This window comes from Platalea leucorodia (genome assembly GCF_965183815.1).
Source record: "Platalea leucorodia genome assembly, chromosome: Z".
NCBI lineage: Eukaryota > Metazoa > Chordata > Aves > Pelecaniformes > Threskiornithidae > Platalea > Platalea leucorodia.
This window is the reverse complement of record NC_138858.1, coordinates 94,439,938-94,454,753: the sequence shown is the minus strand read 5'-3', so window position 1 is coordinate 94,454,753 and position 14,816 is coordinate 94,439,938. Positions and strand designations below refer to the sequence as shown.

The 14,816-nt window shown below is 68.3% G+C and overlaps 2 protein-coding genes across 4 annotated transcripts; both read right to left on the bottom strand.

Moving 5' to 3' along the window:
- Nucleotides 1-4,395: 4,395 nt before the first annotated feature.
- Nucleotides 4,396-6,517, bottom strand: LOC309602237 (peptidyl-prolyl cis-trans isomerase A). The gene is made up of 5 exons (XM_082335629.1): nt 6,388-6,517; nt 5,403-5,433; nt 5,219-5,307; nt 4,852-5,024; nt 4,396-4,712 (listed from the first exon to the last, which is right to left on the bottom strand). Exons 1-5 carry the CDS (start codon nt 6,454-6,456, stop codon nt 4,577-4,579), a joined length of 498 nt encoding a protein of 165 aa, XP_082191755.1. The 5' UTR covers nt 6,457-6,517; the 3' UTR covers nt 4,396-4,576.
- A 665-nt stretch (nt 6,518-7,182) lies between these two features.
- Nucleotides 7,183-14,807, bottom strand: LOC309602617 (zinc finger MIZ domain-containing protein 2-like). Of its 3 annotated transcripts, none has more exons than XM_082336296.1 (18): nt 14,757-14,807; nt 12,876-13,006; nt 12,685-12,799; nt 12,395-12,597; nt 12,116-12,308; nt 11,526-12,035; nt 11,367-11,432; nt 11,119-11,290; nt 10,250-10,394; nt 9,525-9,735; nt 9,338-9,443; nt 9,039-9,196; nt 8,885-8,952; nt 8,722-8,790; nt 8,384-8,628; nt 8,133-8,308; nt 7,813-8,031; nt 7,183-7,695 (listed from the first exon to the last, which is right to left on the bottom strand). In XM_082336296.1, exons 2-18 carry the CDS (start codon nt 12,923-12,925, stop codon nt 7,588-7,590), a joined length of 2,814 nt encoding a protein of 937 aa, XP_082192422.1. In that variant the 5' UTR covers nt 12,926-13,006; nt 14,757-14,807; the 3' UTR covers nt 7,183-7,587. The 3 variants fall into 3 exon arrangements, with proteins under 3 accessions (XP_082192422.1, XP_082192424.1, XP_082192423.1); XM_082336298.1 differs by lacking the exon at nt 14,757-14,807 and having other exon boundaries at nt 11,526-11,699; nt 11,781-12,035; nt 12,876-13,026; XM_082336297.1 differs by lacking the exon at nt 14,757-14,807 and having other exon boundaries at nt 8,133-8,293; nt 12,876-13,027.
- Between the last annotated feature and the right edge of the window lie 9 nt (nt 14,808-14,816).

Genomic DNA, 14,816 nt, shown 5'->3' with positions numbered 1-14,816 from the left:
CAGCCCCTGCCCTGCCCCAGCTAACAAAACCTTGCCACGTAAACCCAATCCAACAGCAATCGCCTACAGGACAGAGAAGGAGGACTGAAAAATAGGGAAAGGGAGCCACAGAGGGAGAGGTACGGGGAGGGGGGGGAAATAGCGATGGGCTACAGGCCAGAGAGGAGGAAGCGACAGGGAATCAGCCTGGGAGATGAAGAAAAACAAAGAATAGCGATGGGCCGCAGGGCAGAGAGGGAGGATTTTAAAAAGGGGACAGTGAGGTGGACAGAGATAAACTGAGAAATGCCAAAAAACCTTGATGAGCTGAAGGGGAGAGAGAGGAATTTAAAACTAGGGACATGGAGCCAGACAGAGAGAGGTGGGGGCGTGGGAACTGTGAAGGGCTAAAGGGCAGGCAGGGAAAAATTAAAAAATTGGGATAGGAAGACAGACAGATACATGGAGAAAGACAAAAATAGTGATGGGCTGCAGGACGGAGACAGAAGATGGAAAAAGAGGGACAGGGAACAGGACAGAAGCACAGAGAGAAAAAGAAAACAGAGGGGTAGAACAGAGAAAGAGGGGAGCTCGTCGTCTCGGGGATGCAATGAGCTCAAAAGGCAACTGAAGCACGAGGGGGCACAGAAGCCCACCTCAGGGGCACCCCTGCAGCTGCCGTTACTTGTGGCGCCAATATACCACGAGACACAAAATCACCATTGCGCTTGTAAGAAATCACCAGTCCCGCGCGCCTCCTCGCTACTAGCCAGCTCACCTCGAACGCTCATCCGACTCCAAAGACAGCCCGCACAGCGCCTGCAAGACCGAAGAGAAAAGCTTCACTGAGTTGCCGCAGGGTGCTTTGCTCTCAGGTGCCAGCTTGGTCGACAACCACTCATCCATGTGCTGCTTCTCTCCTCTGACGCTACACACATCACCTGCACAAATCGAAGCAAATAACACATGCCGAGATCCTGCCCCAAACCAGAGCTTGCCTGCACCAACTCCCATCTCCCGCTCCTTTACCTTGCCCAGTTGCCTGCGCTGCCTCTGCCGTTTTCCAGTTGCCACGTTGAGGTGTGGGTACCACTTGTAAAACCCAAACAACAAGGGATGCTTATAGCTACACCCACAATAAGACACCTGAAAAACACCTGCTACATCAGCCCACTAGTCATTGCTCACCATGCCCGAGTCAGCTCTGGCGCCCATATCCCACATGGCTTCCCACCTTCAAAATAAAACAAAAACCCCAAACCATAAGCTAGTCCTACAGCCACCAGTCACACTTTTCCCCTAATACCACACACTGACCCACCTTCTTACGAGGCTCCACGCACCTCTCCTCCGTTGCCCTGCGCAGCTCGTCCCTCTGCACCTGCAAAAACCATACTATCGAACAAGTCGCCCGGCTGCAGAGCAATAGCTTAACCATTCCAGAGGTCTCGTTCCCATTCAGGAATACCATCTAGAACCCAAGTACACCCAGCCATTCAAAGAAATACACACCTCAAACATTAAGCCCTACACATACAAGCCTTAACACCTTTGAGATTCCATGTGCTCAATGAGCAGCACCCGAGTGCCTCTCCCGGCACAGTGCCGGTCATCCCCTTGGCACCCGCAAAATGCTATGTAAATTACCATCCTCGCTTGCTGCCACTGGCCACTCACTCTGAGATGGGCTGTACGGCCTTGGCCAAAACACTCTAGGCATATTTACATTAACCGTACACTCTTAGTGCTTATCTTCCCCTGACTCTACCATTGCTACGCCCCCAGGCAGAGCAGCTCCAACCCAGACACACGCACGCACAGACCGACGCCGCACACAAACGCTACAAACGACGCCACCCAGAGACCTAAGAAAATGCCCGGCAAGAAGAAAGAATGACTCCCGGCCCCGAGATGCCATCAGGCAAGGAGATCGATGGGGCCGCAAGGAAGAATCTACAGCAGCCCCAGAAAAGTCGACTGCCGTCACCAGTGACAAAAAGACATATAACAAGATGTGTCTGTAACAGGGACGATGGATGTGTGAGAAGCCAGGCTTAAAGACCTAAGAATGTTAAGATGCGGGAAAGAAGTCCCAGAAAAGTGCTCCGGAAAAACAATCCGCTCTTGAACATCGATGCCGACGCTGCCTTAATTGCCACCGCAAAAAGATGACTATCTGTAAACTTCTAATATGTGAGACATGCAAGACAGATCTGTTAGACTAATAACGTGAGAAAGGAAGCGCTCGGTTAGCATTACGCTAATGAGCCGAGGCTTGCAAGCCCACCGATAGTGCTACCGATGTGCCCGCTGGGCGCAGAGAGCAATGGAGACATGAAGACCCGAGTAGGGTATGGTACGGGACACAGACGACAGACTACAAAGACTGCACAGTAACGCAGACGCAGGCTGGACCTGCCCTGCCCGGCAGATGCTCCTGTTTTACAGAAAGGACCCCGTGCCCTCTCGCTGCCCAAACGTGCCCAATCTCAAACTGCCTTCTCCGCTACGCTGATTTTAAAATCCCTGCCCACCCCACTGGTGCCTCCCCTACCCGACCACCCGCCCTCACAAAGATGGCGTCGGCCCCTCAACTTGCCTGTCAGAGGGCTGGGGGTCAGAAACCATCTTTTAAAAAGACCACATCGGCGACCTAGGATATCACTGCAATCACCCAGATCCTCTTCGTCATCTGCAAACATGGAGTGCCGTCAGTCAGCGTCACACCAGTCAACGCTGGCCTCTTCCGCAAGGACGCTCTCCTCAGAAGTGCCATGGCATTCCGCTCGCTCCCGGTCTGATGCCAGATGTCGCGGCCAGCATCGCCCATGGCACCTAGAAAACTAGAAATATAAAGCAACCGTTGTGCCTGGAAGCGGTCACCCGCTCAAACAATTCTACACCTCAAAAATCACTCTGTGGTTGGTGTTCATTGCCCACCTTCCCAACGACCGAGGGTTAACTGGTTGCATAGGCACTGACGGGCACGTTCCCTCCATCGCTGTGTGCCGACCTACCTTCTCATGATGCTCCGCCAACTTGCCAACAGCTGACGGCTGCTCGGCTGCAGCCCTGCCGAGAAGGACTTGGGGGTACTGGGGGATGAAAAGCTGGCCACGAGCTGGCAATGTGCTCTGGCAGCCCAGAAAGCCAAGCGTCTCCTGGGCTGCATCCCCCACAGCGTGGGCAGCGGGGCGAGGGAGGGGATTCTGCCCCTCTGCCCCGCTCTGGGGAGACCCCCTGGAGCCCCGCGTCCAGCCCGGGGGTCCTCAGCACGGGAAGGACATGGAGCTGTGGGAGCGGGGCCAGGGGAGGCCACCGAAATGCTCCGAGGGTGGCCCAGCTCTGCTGTGAGGACAGGCTGAGAGCTGGGGGTGCTCAGCCTGGAGAGGAGAAGGCTCTGGGAAGACCTTATTGCAGCCTTCCAGTACTTGAAGGGAGCTTGTAAGAAAATTTTAGCAGGGCCTGTAGCAATAGGACAAGGGGTGATGGTTTTAAAGTAAAAGAGGGGAGATTCAGACTGGATATAAGGAAGAAATTTTTTACAATGAGGGTGGTGAGACACTGGCAGGGGTTGCCCAGAAAGGTGGGAGCTGCCCCATCCCTGGAAACATTCAAGGCCAGGCTGGACGGGGCTCTGAGCAACCTGATCTGGTTGGAGATGTCCCTGCCCATTGCAGGGAGGTTGGACTGGGTGGCCTTTAAAGGTCCCTTCCATCCCAAAGCGTTCTGTGGTTTTATGAAGAGCCCAGGTACAAACCGCACACCCACCCTCCGGCTCCCGCACCGAAGGTGCCAGCACCGAAAGCTGTTGCTCGTCCTCAACAATCCTTGGAGCCCCATCTGCAGCCCCACAACTGCAGGGGCTCTGTGCTCGCCCGGCCTCCTGACGGGTCCCAACACTCTCATCAGAGCCCAGCTCCAAAACAGACACCACCACACGGCGTGAGGGCGGTACGGGATGCTGCAGCTCTGGGTGCAAGCAGTGGGGTGTAGCTCTCAGCACAAGGGTGCAGCTCCAGTTGCAGGCAGGGGCTGCAGGCAGCAGTGCTGCCCACCTTGCTGGACCCACAGAGTACTGGAGTCTACCCCCACCCAGGCACCCTCAAACTGGAAGCATTGGGATCCTCCCATGCCCGAGGCAGGGGGCCTTGCAGCCCCACAGCTGCTGGGGTGGAGGGGCCACAGCAGTGGGCAGGAAGGGATACCCCCCCACACCCCACCTTCTCCCATTTGCAGCACTGAGGCCCCCCGGCAATCAGTGCTGTGCCAGGACCAGCTGCCTGCACCTGTTCACTCTGGACCCTACTGAGGACCTGGTGTAGCCACACCACAGGGGTCCTCCTGCCTCCCAGCACCCCTTCCTTCCAGCCCCACACACCGCCTGCTCCAGTAAGGGGGAGAGAAAGGGACCGCTATGGTTTAACTCGTTTTATTTAGACTCATAAGGTAACTGCGGCCCGGCTGGACCGCGCACACGGGGCTGAGACCCAGTAGAAACGCAGCAGCAGGTCAGGAGCAGGGTGGGACAGGGTGAGCTGCAGCAGGGCGCGGTGCCCAGGCTGCCGAAGGAATGGTCAGTTGTTAAGAGGAGGGTTTACGAGAGCTGCCCGCAGTCGGTAATGGTGATCTTCTTGCTTGTTTTGCCATCTTTGGAGCCACAGCGCTCCATGGCCTCCACCACGTTCATCCCCTCCTTGACGCGGCCGAAGACAACGTGCTTGCCATCCAACCTGCGGGAGGAGCACCGGTCATGGCTGGCACCTGGCGTCCCCACACGGGGACCTCGGTACCAGGCCTGGCGTGTCACCTCCCCACTGGGGCGGGTGCCAGGGACCCCCCGGGCTTACCCTCCCGCAGCCCCCGACTCACCATTCGGTCTTGGCAGTGCAGATGAAGAACTGGGAGCCATTCGTATTGGGGCCGGCATTAGCCATGGACAGGATGCCTGGGCCCGTGTGCTTCAGGATGAAGTTCTCATCAGGGAACTTCTCCCCATAGATAGATTTGCCGCCAGTGCCGTTGTGGCGCGTGAAGTCACCACCCTGCGAAGAAGCGGCATTTCAGGTCACGGGCACAGAAGACTCTCGAAGCAGGCGCAGCGGCCCTGCAGAGGCTGCAGGCAGGAGGCAGAGCCGCCTTCCCACCCCAAATCTGCCAGCGCCCAACTCCAACACCCACATGAGCACCAGATCTCCTCACCCGCCCACCTCCCTGCTGCGGCCCGAGCGCCACGCACCTGGCACATGAACCCAGGAATGATTCTGTGGAAGCAGGACCCCTTGTAGCCAAATCCCTTCTCGCCGGTGCTCAGAGCACGGAAGTTTTCTGCAAAGGAAGAGGAAAACCACCGTGAACGGTTCGTTTTGTCCAGAGTTAGGGAGAGCGTCAGGGTTCGGTGCAGCCGCGGCGCCTTTACCAACCTGCTGTCTTGGGGACCTTGTCTGCAAAGAGCTGCAAAGAGAGGAGAGGCCGTTAGTCAGGCTGGGGCGAAGAGCGGCCGCCGCCCGGGAACCCCCCTCCCCTCCGCTGCTCGCAGCCCAGGGACCCCTGCGGGAGGCGGATCCCGGCCAGGCCGGCGGCTGCAGAGCGTTCCCCACCTCGGGCTTTCATCCGGAGGCATCCGGAAACTCTGAACTAACAGCCATGGCATCCAAGCGGCTTTAAACACGCCGCACGTCTCCCCAGCGGGGCAGATGCGCATTCGTTCCGCCGGCTGGGATTAAATTAAAGCCCCGTTTGGGCTCGGCCGCACCGGGGATGCCTCACCCCCCGCGGCTGCGCGCCCGGCGGGGCGAGAAATGCTTCGCCGTCGCCGTGAGATTCCGGCGGCGGTCGGGTGGCCGCCGCTCGCCCCCCGGAGCATCCCCCGAGGCGGGGGCGGCGGGGCGCGGCTCGCCGGGCTGCGCCGGGGGCCGCTCCGCTCCGGGGGGACGGGGACAAAATGGCGGCGCGGGCGGCCGCGGCCCCGATCCCGCAGCAGGGGAAGCCGCCGCCGCGGCCCCCCCCGGGGGCGGAGCGGAGCCTCCCGGCGAGGCAGCGCAGCCCCGGGAGGGCCGGGGGCCTCGGGGGCCGGCAGGTGCGGCAGGCCGGGGCTGCCGGGCAGCCACTGCGGCAGGGCGGCGGCACGCCCTGGGCTGGCACCGCGCCGCCGCTTCCCCGGCGGGCCCAGCCGCATCCCCCGCCCCGCTCGGCCCGCGGCGGGGCCGGGGCTGCCCGGCTCCTTTGTTCCCCCCCGCCGCTGCCGGGCCCCGCTCCCCCCCCCCCCCCCGAGCGCGGGAACCGCGGCCACGTGGAGGCGGCGCGGGCCCCCGCCGCCCCCCCGCGCAGGCGCAGCGCCCCCCGCAACGGCCCCGCCGGGGAAATGGCGGCGCCGCAGACACCCCCCCCCACCCCGCCCCCCCCCACCTCGAAGGTGACGCGGCCCAGGGGCTCGCCGTTGGCGGCGATGTCGAAGAAGACGACAGGGTTGGCCATGGCGGGGCGGGAAGCGGGGCGGCTGCGGCGGGAGCGACTCGGTGCGGCGGGCGCGGCGCAGCAGAAGGAGAGCGGCTCCCCGCCGCCCCTTATATAGGGCCGGGGAGGGCCCGCCCCCCCCGCGGCGCCGGCCAACGGCCGCTGGCGTGGTGGCGGAGCGGCGGGGCGGGCGGCCAATCGGCGGCGCCGCGTTTGAAATGGGGGGAAGGAAAAAAAAAAAGGCGGGGGCGGGAGCGGGGGGCGCGCGGGCCCGGCGGCTGGGCAGGGCGGGCGCGCATGCGCGGTGCCGGCGGGGGGGGTGGGGCGGGGGGGCCGGTGCGGGGCCGGCGGTGCGGGAGCGGGGCCGGGGCCGGTGCGGGGCCGCGGGCGGGCGGTGTGCGGCAGGGCCGGGGGCCCGCAGCAGCCCTGCGGCACGGGGCGTGCGGGGCCGGCGGCGGCCTCCACGTGCGGCGCCCTGCGGGGCGGCCGGGCCCCGCTCCCGCCTTGGAGAAGCCGCAGAGACCGTCCCCGTCCCCGTCCCCGGGCGAGGCCGCCCCCGCCACGCCGCTCGGAGCCCGCGGTTAATGATTGACGGCGGCGGGCACGGTTCAGCGCCCCGCCCGGCCGCGGCCGCAGCCGCCGCCGCCGCGGGAGAGGGCGGGATCAGCCCGGGCCCCGCCGTGCCCGCGGTGAGGGAGGACCGAGGGGGCGCGCCCTGCCCAGCCACAGCGCCTCAGCCCCGCCGAAACGAAATCTTTAATAGCCAGCGACAAGGAGACGGTACAGGGAGCCCGGCGGCGGGGGCCGCGGGGCGGAGGGGGCCGAGCCCCGCAGCCCGCAGCCCGCAGCCCGCGCCCTGGCCGGGCGGCCCCGCTGCGGGGGAAGCAGCCTGTGCACATTTACAGAGGGGGCGCGGGGGCCCCGCAGCGACGCGCTTGCCTTTAAATAGGGGTGGGGGTCGGGGGGGCAGTAGTGTTTCTACACTATGTACAGCCTTGTGCTTCTGGCGGGGCTGAGCCCGTCCGTCTGTCCGTCCGTCCCGTTGCGTCCCTTCAGGGGAAGCCCCCGTGGCCAAGGGGGTCCCGGCTCTGCGGCGGGCAGGGGCACGGGCACGCCAGCGCTGCCCCCCGGCCCGGTGGGGGTGAGGATGGCTCAGTTGTTCTCGAAGAGGGAGAGGAGGTCGTCGTTGCTGCTGCTGGGGAGGTCGGGGGGGCCCAGGTAGGAGAGCAGCTCGTCGGGGTTCGTCAGCTCGGGCAGCAGCTGGGGGCGGCAGCATGTGACCACCGGGCCCCCCCCCGCTGCTCCCCACCCACCCCGCAGCGGCCGCGGTCCCGAACCGGCAGCGGGACCGCCGGCCGCCCGCCCCGGGGTACTCACATCCAGGGCAGGCTCTGACCCATCGCCCGGCCCGGCCATGCCGGGGGCAGCGGGGAAGGCGAGGTCGGCGGCGTGAGCCGGGCCAGGGGGTCCCAGGGGGGGCCGTGCCGGTGTGCTCCGGTGGTGCAGCGGCTGTGCCGGCTGGCTGCCCGGGGGGGGGTTGTGCAGCCCCGGTTGCACCGGGGGGTGGGACGGCTCCATCCGCCCTGGCGGGGGCAGCTGTGGGGGGAGAGCACAGTGGTGAGACCCTCCTCCACTGGGACCCTCCCTGGGGAGCTGTGGGGGCCAGGGGGAAGCCCCCCAGCCACAGCCCAGCTGACCTGTGTGGGTAGAGGGGGCGCAGGGGGCTTCTCGGGGGCCAGGAGGCCGCCGGGGATGTCGGACTGGTAGGAGATGGGGGGTGGTCCCGGTGCGAAGTCGCTCAGCGTCGGCGTGCCGGGGGCGCCGGGGGGGGGGAACGGCTCGGGGAAGCCCCCGGGTCCTGGAAAGCTGGAACCTGCAGGGGGAAAGGGGGTGATTGGGTGGGGGGGACAACACAGACAGGGCCCGTCCCCCGGGGGTCCCTCCGTACCCGGGGTGCCGTAGTCGGCAGCAACACCCGCCGGTGGTGGCGGCAGCGCTGAGAAGGGCGCGGAGCCGGGCCCCAGGGCCGCAATCATCTCCATGATGTTGGGCAGCACCATGTGCGTGGGGCTGAGGGTCCGGCACCGCTTCAGCGCTGGCCCCTCCGGCTCCTCCTTGATGTGGACGTCGGGTTTGACCGGGACAGGTTTCCAGCTGCAGGTTGGGTCGATGGTGATCTCCTCGTGCTCCGAGCTGGGGGTGGCAGGATGGCAGAGGGGGTCAGCTGTGCGGCCCCCCGGGGGTGGCACAGTGCTGGCCAGGGACAGATGGAGTGGGGACACTTACTTCTGGATGTAGATCAGAATGCCCAGCATGTACTGGTCCACCTCCAGCCCCTCCAGCAGGGCTGTCTTACTGCAGGCAGGGAGAGGCAAGGTGAGGGCAGGGAACCACCCCCACCCCCCCAGGCAGGGAAATGGGGGCATGGCCCCGCTGGGCTGCCACTCACTTGCAGACAGGACACCGCCACGTCCCCCTCTCGCAGTTGAGCTGCAGGTAGGACTCCAGGTCAAAGCACTGCGGAGAAGAGCAGCAGCTGAGCTGGTGCAGGGGGGACGTGGGGTGGGGGACAGCCCCCAGCCCCCTGCCACCACCACCCCTACCTGTATGTGCCGGCAGTCGTGGCCCCTGGCCGGGAGCTGAATCCTCCGGAAGGTGATGGGACACTTGAGGGACACCTTGATGGCCGTCTGCTCCACGCCATCCTCGCCATTGGGCCCTGGGGTCCCCGGGATGGTCCCGCTGCTGAAGTTGCGCTTGACTGGGGGGGGGGGGGGGGGCACCCAGGGTCAGAACTGGGCTGGGGGGGGGGGGGCACCGCGGTGCCCCGTCACCCCCCCCGGGCTGCAGCCCACGGAGCAGGGTGTGCCCCCATCCCCCAGGTCCTGGCCGCAGTGCTCACTTTTGGTGATGCAGTGCTCGGCGGGGAGCAGGCGCTTCTTGATGAGACCCTGCAGCACCGAGCGCACTGAGGGCCGGTGCACCAGCTGCAGGACGAAGAGGTGGGACTGCGGAGAGACAGGGGGGCGCTGAGCCGCGGCCCCAGCCGCCGCCGCCCCCCCAGCCCCGGGACCCCCTCGGTGACTCACGCAGCAGCAGGCGGTGACAGTGATCTGGATGGTGTTCCTGCCGGGCTGGCAGACGTGCTTCAGGTAGAGCGGCTTGTGGGAGGTCTTGTTGTCGCCGCGCTCGATGGTGAGTGGCGTGGCGTTGACGCTCACCTGCACGGAGGCCGGCCAGTTGGTGTTCATCTGCCGGTCCTCGTGGTGGTAGCACTTGAACTGCAGCTCCAGGTCAGGCCTGGCGGGGCGGGCAGGGATGTGGGCAGGGTTGCGGGCAGGGGGTGTACCCGCCTGCCAGCCACCGCGCCAAGTACAACCACACCATACGGCACCGTGACAAACCACGCCGGGTACCGCCACGCCGCACAGCACTGTGCCATGCCAAGACACGCCACGTACCACCGCACCATACAACGCCATGCCAAGCCACGCCATGTACCACCACGCACACAGCACTGTGCTGTGCCGAGGCGTGCCAGTACCGCTGCACCATACAGCACCGTGCCATGCTGAACCACGCCACGTACTGCCACGCCAAACTGTGCTGTGTACCACGACACAACACAGCACCATACCAAGGCATGGCGTGCCGCATACTGCCATGCCACGCAGCGCGGCAACAAGCCACACTGTGTGGCACCGCACCACGCCGTGCCACCCAGCACCACGCCAAGCAGCACCGTATGACGCTGCGCGGCGTGACGCGGTGCTGTGCTGTGCTCTGCCGCGCGGCCCGCCGCCGCCGCCCCCACCTCATCATCAGGGTCTTGTAGACGGAGTCGCGCAGCTGGAAGACGTGGTTGCTGACGGCCAGGTTGTGCTGCAGGCGGAAGGGCTCCAGCACCACGCCGTCCCGCACCGGGAAGGTCAGCCGCAGCTCCTCCCCGGGGGCCGGCCCTGCCGGGGACGCCGTCAGCAGGGACCCCCGGCCCCGCCCTGGTGAGCCCCACCCACCACCTAAGAGCCCACCCTGCAGGAAGCCCCGCCCCACGAGAGGCCCCTCCCACTCCAGGACACCCCACCCCTATGTGGGAAACTCCTCCCACTACAGACAGCCCCGCCCCCATGCAGGAAGCTCCTCCCACTCAGGGCCCCCACTCCCTCATCAGAGGCCCCTCCCTCTCTGGGAGGCCCCACCCCTACGCAAGAAGCCCCTCCCACTATGACAGCCACACCCCAGCCATGCAGGAAGCCCATCCCACTGAAAGCCCCACCCCCACCCGAGGCCCCTCCCACTCCAGGATACTCCACTCCTATGCAACAAGCCCCTCCCACCAAAGCGACCACGCCTCTGGCTGGAGCCCCTCCCACCGAGCCCCCACCCTTTCCACAAGCTCCTCCTACTGCTCCTAGCCCTGCCTCCTTCACAGGAAACCCCTCCCACTGCCTCTGCCCTCTCATTGGACAGTGCCTGTGAGGCCCCGCCCCAAACCCTGCACTGGCCACGCCCCCTGTGGTGAAGCCCCTCCCTTTTCCTCAGGTGCCTCCCCACAGCACCCTGCCCTTAAAGGGGCAATGGCCACCGGACTGGCAGCATTAGGGCCCACACCGGGGCCATGGGGGGATCTCTGCGGTGCCCCCCCCATCCCCGGCAGCCCCCCATCCCCACGGGGGCACCTACCCGAGGGGGACGGGTGCAGGGAGGTGATGCTGGGCTTCATGTCCGGCAGGAAGGGCGACTTGACATCCTGACCCGGGGACGCGTAGGGGGGGATGCCACTGCCCGGCGTCATGGGTGGTGTGGGGTTCCCGGCCAGTGGCGAGCTGGGGTACCCTGGCAGCGACCGGCCCGGCTGTGGAGGCATCGTGCACCCTCAGCGCCCGGCCAGGCCGGCATTGCCCCCCACCCCACCCGGTGCCAGGACTCACCCCGTTGACAGCTGCCTGGCTGTAGGTGCTGAAGTTGGTGCTCTGCCCGTTGAACTGGTCAGCCGGCTGTGGGAGGAGGGAGGTCCCCGGGGACTGGCACCAGGGGACGGCAGGCACCCGGCCCCCGCCACCCCGTGCCCTCTGTCCCCCCTCTGGTACCTTGTAATAGGGTCCGGTGTTGCCTGAGGCAGAGAAGTACTGGCCCATGCCCTGCTGCAGCCTGTGGCCGGGGTAGGAGGGGGACGGAGCGGAGGGCTGGGCGGCGCTGGGGGCGTACTGGGCACCAGCCGCAGCATACTGCCCACCCTGGAGGTACTGCTGCGCTGGGTATCCCTGCAGGGCCGGGGGCGTCAGCACCGGCGGCGGGGGACACAGTCCCGGCACGCCACGGCCCCCGCCGGCGTGGATGCTCACCTCATTGGAGTACGCCCGCTTGAGGCCCTGGCGGGGGAGCTGCTGGCTCGGGGGGGGGCCGGGGTAGGCGTGCTGGGGCATCCGCTGCCCACCGTAGAGGGGGCCGGCGCTGGGCGCCCGTGCGGGGCTCATGCTCACGGGGGAGACGCCAGAAGGAGCCATGACGCCCGCCATGCCGGCTGGGCTCATGCCAGCAGGGCCGCGGGGCGCGGTGTGGGGCAGGAACTGGCTGCCGAAGGGCTGCCCTGCGCCCATCTGCAGCGGGGAGAGAGCAGGGTCACGGCGGGGCAGGGGTGGCCGCCAGCTCCCCGGCTCTGCCACGGCCGGGCTCTTACCGCGCCATACTGGCTCAGCTCCTGGCTCTGCTTCTCCTGCAGCGCCGCCACCGTCGCCGTTGCCGTCGCCGTGGCTGTGGCGGCGGCGGCGGCCACGGCAGCAGCGGCAGCTGCCTGGGTGAAGTCAGCGGGGGGCCGGCCGGCGTGCGAGGGGAGCCCCATCCCACCGGGGCCACCGGGGCTGCCGGCGTAGCTGGGGGACAGAGAGGCGGGGAAGGGGCATGCGGTGGCCCCGCGGCGGGGCGCATGCCAGGACGAGGGGCGCAGGGCCGGCCTTACCTGGCAGCGAAGCCCGGCCCGCCGGGGTAGGCGCTGCGGCCGTAGACGCCCGGCTGCACGTAGCCCTTCCCGGGAGCCCCCTCGGTGAAGGGCTGCTGCGGCAGGAAGGGCGGTGAGCTCATGCCCGAGCCGGTGCCGGCCATGCCGGGCAGCAGCGGGGTGCTGGAGCTGCTCCCCCCGGGGCCCATGGGGCTGCCGAAAACCTGGGGGCGGCGGGAGGGGGTGGCGGGTCAGGCGGGGGCAGGCATGGCCGGGGTCCCCGGGGCGGGGGCCGGGGGTGCTGCAGGTACCTGGCTCTGGGAGGTGTTGCTGACACCCCAGACGGTGGTTACCACGGAGAGGGATCCCGCCGGCTGATTGGTGCTCGGTTGCCAAGGAACAGCCTCGTATGCAAATGAACCATCACTAGAAAGAAAAACAAATTAATTAAGATGAAGGAGGAGGGCCGGGGGCCGGGGGGCCGGGGGGGGCCGGGGCTCACCCGTGGGGCGTGGGCGGCAGGGAGGGTTTCATGGGGTTCATGGAGTTCATCGGCGGCGGGCGGGCGCAGGCTGGGTCCTCCGAGGCCGCGGCGGGCGCTGCGGGACGGCGTCACCGGCCCCGTCCCCGGGGCTGCGGGAGGCAGAGGAAGCGGCGGGTGAGGGGGCGGCCGTCCCCGGGGGGCCGGGGAAGTCCCAGGCCCCGGGGGTGGGGGGCGGGTGGCCCGGAGCCTGCTCGGCCCCCCCGCGGCCTCCGGCACCGGGACTTGGCGTCCTGCCCGGGGCTGGCACGGGGACCCGGCCGGCCCGCCCCTGCCCCGGCCGCGCCGTGGGGCCGGGGGGTGTCCGGGTCCGTGGGTCCCCCCCAGGAAGCCCCCCCCGAGCTGGAACCCCCCCAAAAACCCCCGCGGGCACAGACGCCCCCAGGCCGCGGGTGCCGTGGGCCTTCCCCCGCGGGCGGGGGAGCGGCGGGGGCTTTCCGTGCCCAGGCCCGGAGCGGCGGGGACGCGCCCCCCCCCCTCCCCCCCAGCATCGCCCCCCAGCATCGCCCCCCGCCCCCGCCCGGGCGCCGCCCCGGGGCATTCCCGGCCCGGCAGCGGGGGGCCGCGGGGTCACCCCGGCGCTTTCGGTTCCCTCCCGGCCCCGCGGGAGGGCGGCGGGGACGGGGGACGGGGGGGCAGCCGCGCCGAGCCGGGCCCGCCCCGGCCCCCCGGGAGGCGCCACCGCGGGCCCCCCCCGCCGGCGGTGACAGCCGCGGGCCCGGTGGCACCGGGGGGGACGGGCCCCGGGGGCGGCGGTTGCCATGGCGACGGCGAGGAGGGGGGCGCGGGGATCCGCCCTGCCCGCCCCTGCCCCGCGCTGCCCGCACTCACCGTCGCGAGCGGCCCAAAATGGCCCTGGCGGCGCCGGGCGCGCGCGGCTGCGCGGAAGCTGCGCGGGATTTTCAGCCCGCGCGCGGCCCCGGCTCCATGGCGGCAGCGGCGGCGGCGCGGAGGGGCGGGGCTGGGCGCGCGGGGGCGGGGCGGGGCGGGGCCGAGCCGAACCGGGCCGGGCCGGGCCGAGCCGAGCCCGCGCCGCCGCCGCCGCCGCCGCCGCCGCCGCCGCCGCGCACAATGGGGCCGCGAGCTCATCAGCATGCAGGGCCCGCCCCGCCCCGCCCCGCCAGGCGCGGGCAGCCGAGCACCGAGCGGGAGAGCGGCGTGCGGGACTGTGCGTGTGCGTGACCGTGACACTGGGGGGGGGGGGGGGGGGGGAGGCGCGTGTGCCCGCGTGTCGGCAGGCGTGACGCGGTGCGCGACCGCGCGGGCAGGGCGATGGAGGGGGGGTGGCACGCGTCTGTGACAGCCGTGACGGCACACGCGTGTGCGTGAGCGCGGCGTGCGCCGGGGTGACCGCGCGACAGGGTGACGCGATGCCCGCCCGGGTGCGCGCGACGGCACGAGCGCCCCGCCCCGCGGCCGAAGACGCGGGTGGCACCGGCGACAGGCGCTGTTCACCGGGGACCCCAACGGCAGCCCCGGCCGGGGGTCGCCCCACCCAGGACCCCCCCCGGGAGGCCGGGGCGCCCAGCGCCGAGGCGCCGGCAGAGGCAGCGGGGCCCGGCCCTCCCCAGGGGCGGGCAAACGGCCCCAGGGGCGTCCGGGGAGCAGGGGGGGCTCCGGGGCGGGGGGCAGCACCCCCGGCCCTGCCCCAGCTCTGGGGGGGCGGTGGCCACCCCATCTCACGCCTGGCAGCAGCTGCTGGGGCAAGTGTGACACCGGACTGGGAGGAACTGGGAAGAACTGGGAGGAACTGGGAAGAACTGGGAGGAACTGGGAGGTGGCTGGAGCCACTGCACCGGAGCAGCCCCTCCTGGGGGCCGGGGGGGGGGGTGGGGGTCTCACCCGCATGGGGAGGGGGGGCAGCTCCCGGCCCCTCTCGCCCGCCGCGGTGCCTGCACCGAC

What these genes read in the sequence shown, in the direction of transcription:
- LOC309602617 (XM_082336296.1), bottom strand. Translation starts at nt 12,925, where the DNA reads ATGAACTCCATGAACCCCATGAAACCCTCCCTGCCGCCCACGCCCCAC. An exon ending in GCCAGGCAGCTGTCAACGGG is followed by an intron (nt 11,291 to 11,366) that starts GTGAGTCCTGGC and finishes ATGCCTCCACAG; the next exon opens with CCGGGCCGGTCGCTGCCAGG. An exon ending in TGGCGGTGTCCTGTCTGCAA is followed by an intron (nt 8,791 to 8,884) that starts GTGAGTGGCAGC and finishes CCCTGCCTGCAG; the next exon opens with TAAGACAGCCCTGCTGGAGG.
- LOC309602237 (XM_082335629.1), bottom strand. Translation starts at nt 6,456, where the DNA reads ATGGCCAACCCTGTCGTCTTCTTCGACATCGCCGCCAACGGCGAGCCC. An exon ending in TGGGCCGCGTCACCTTCGAG is followed by an intron (nt 5,434 to 6,387) that starts GTGGGGGGGGGC and finishes CTCTCTTTGCAG; the next exon opens with CTCTTTGCAGACAAGGTCCC. An exon ending in TTCCTGGGTTCATGTGCCAG is followed by an intron (nt 5,025 to 5,218) that starts GTGCGTGGCGCT and finishes GCTTCTTCGCAG; the next exon opens with GGTGGTGACTTCACGCGCCA.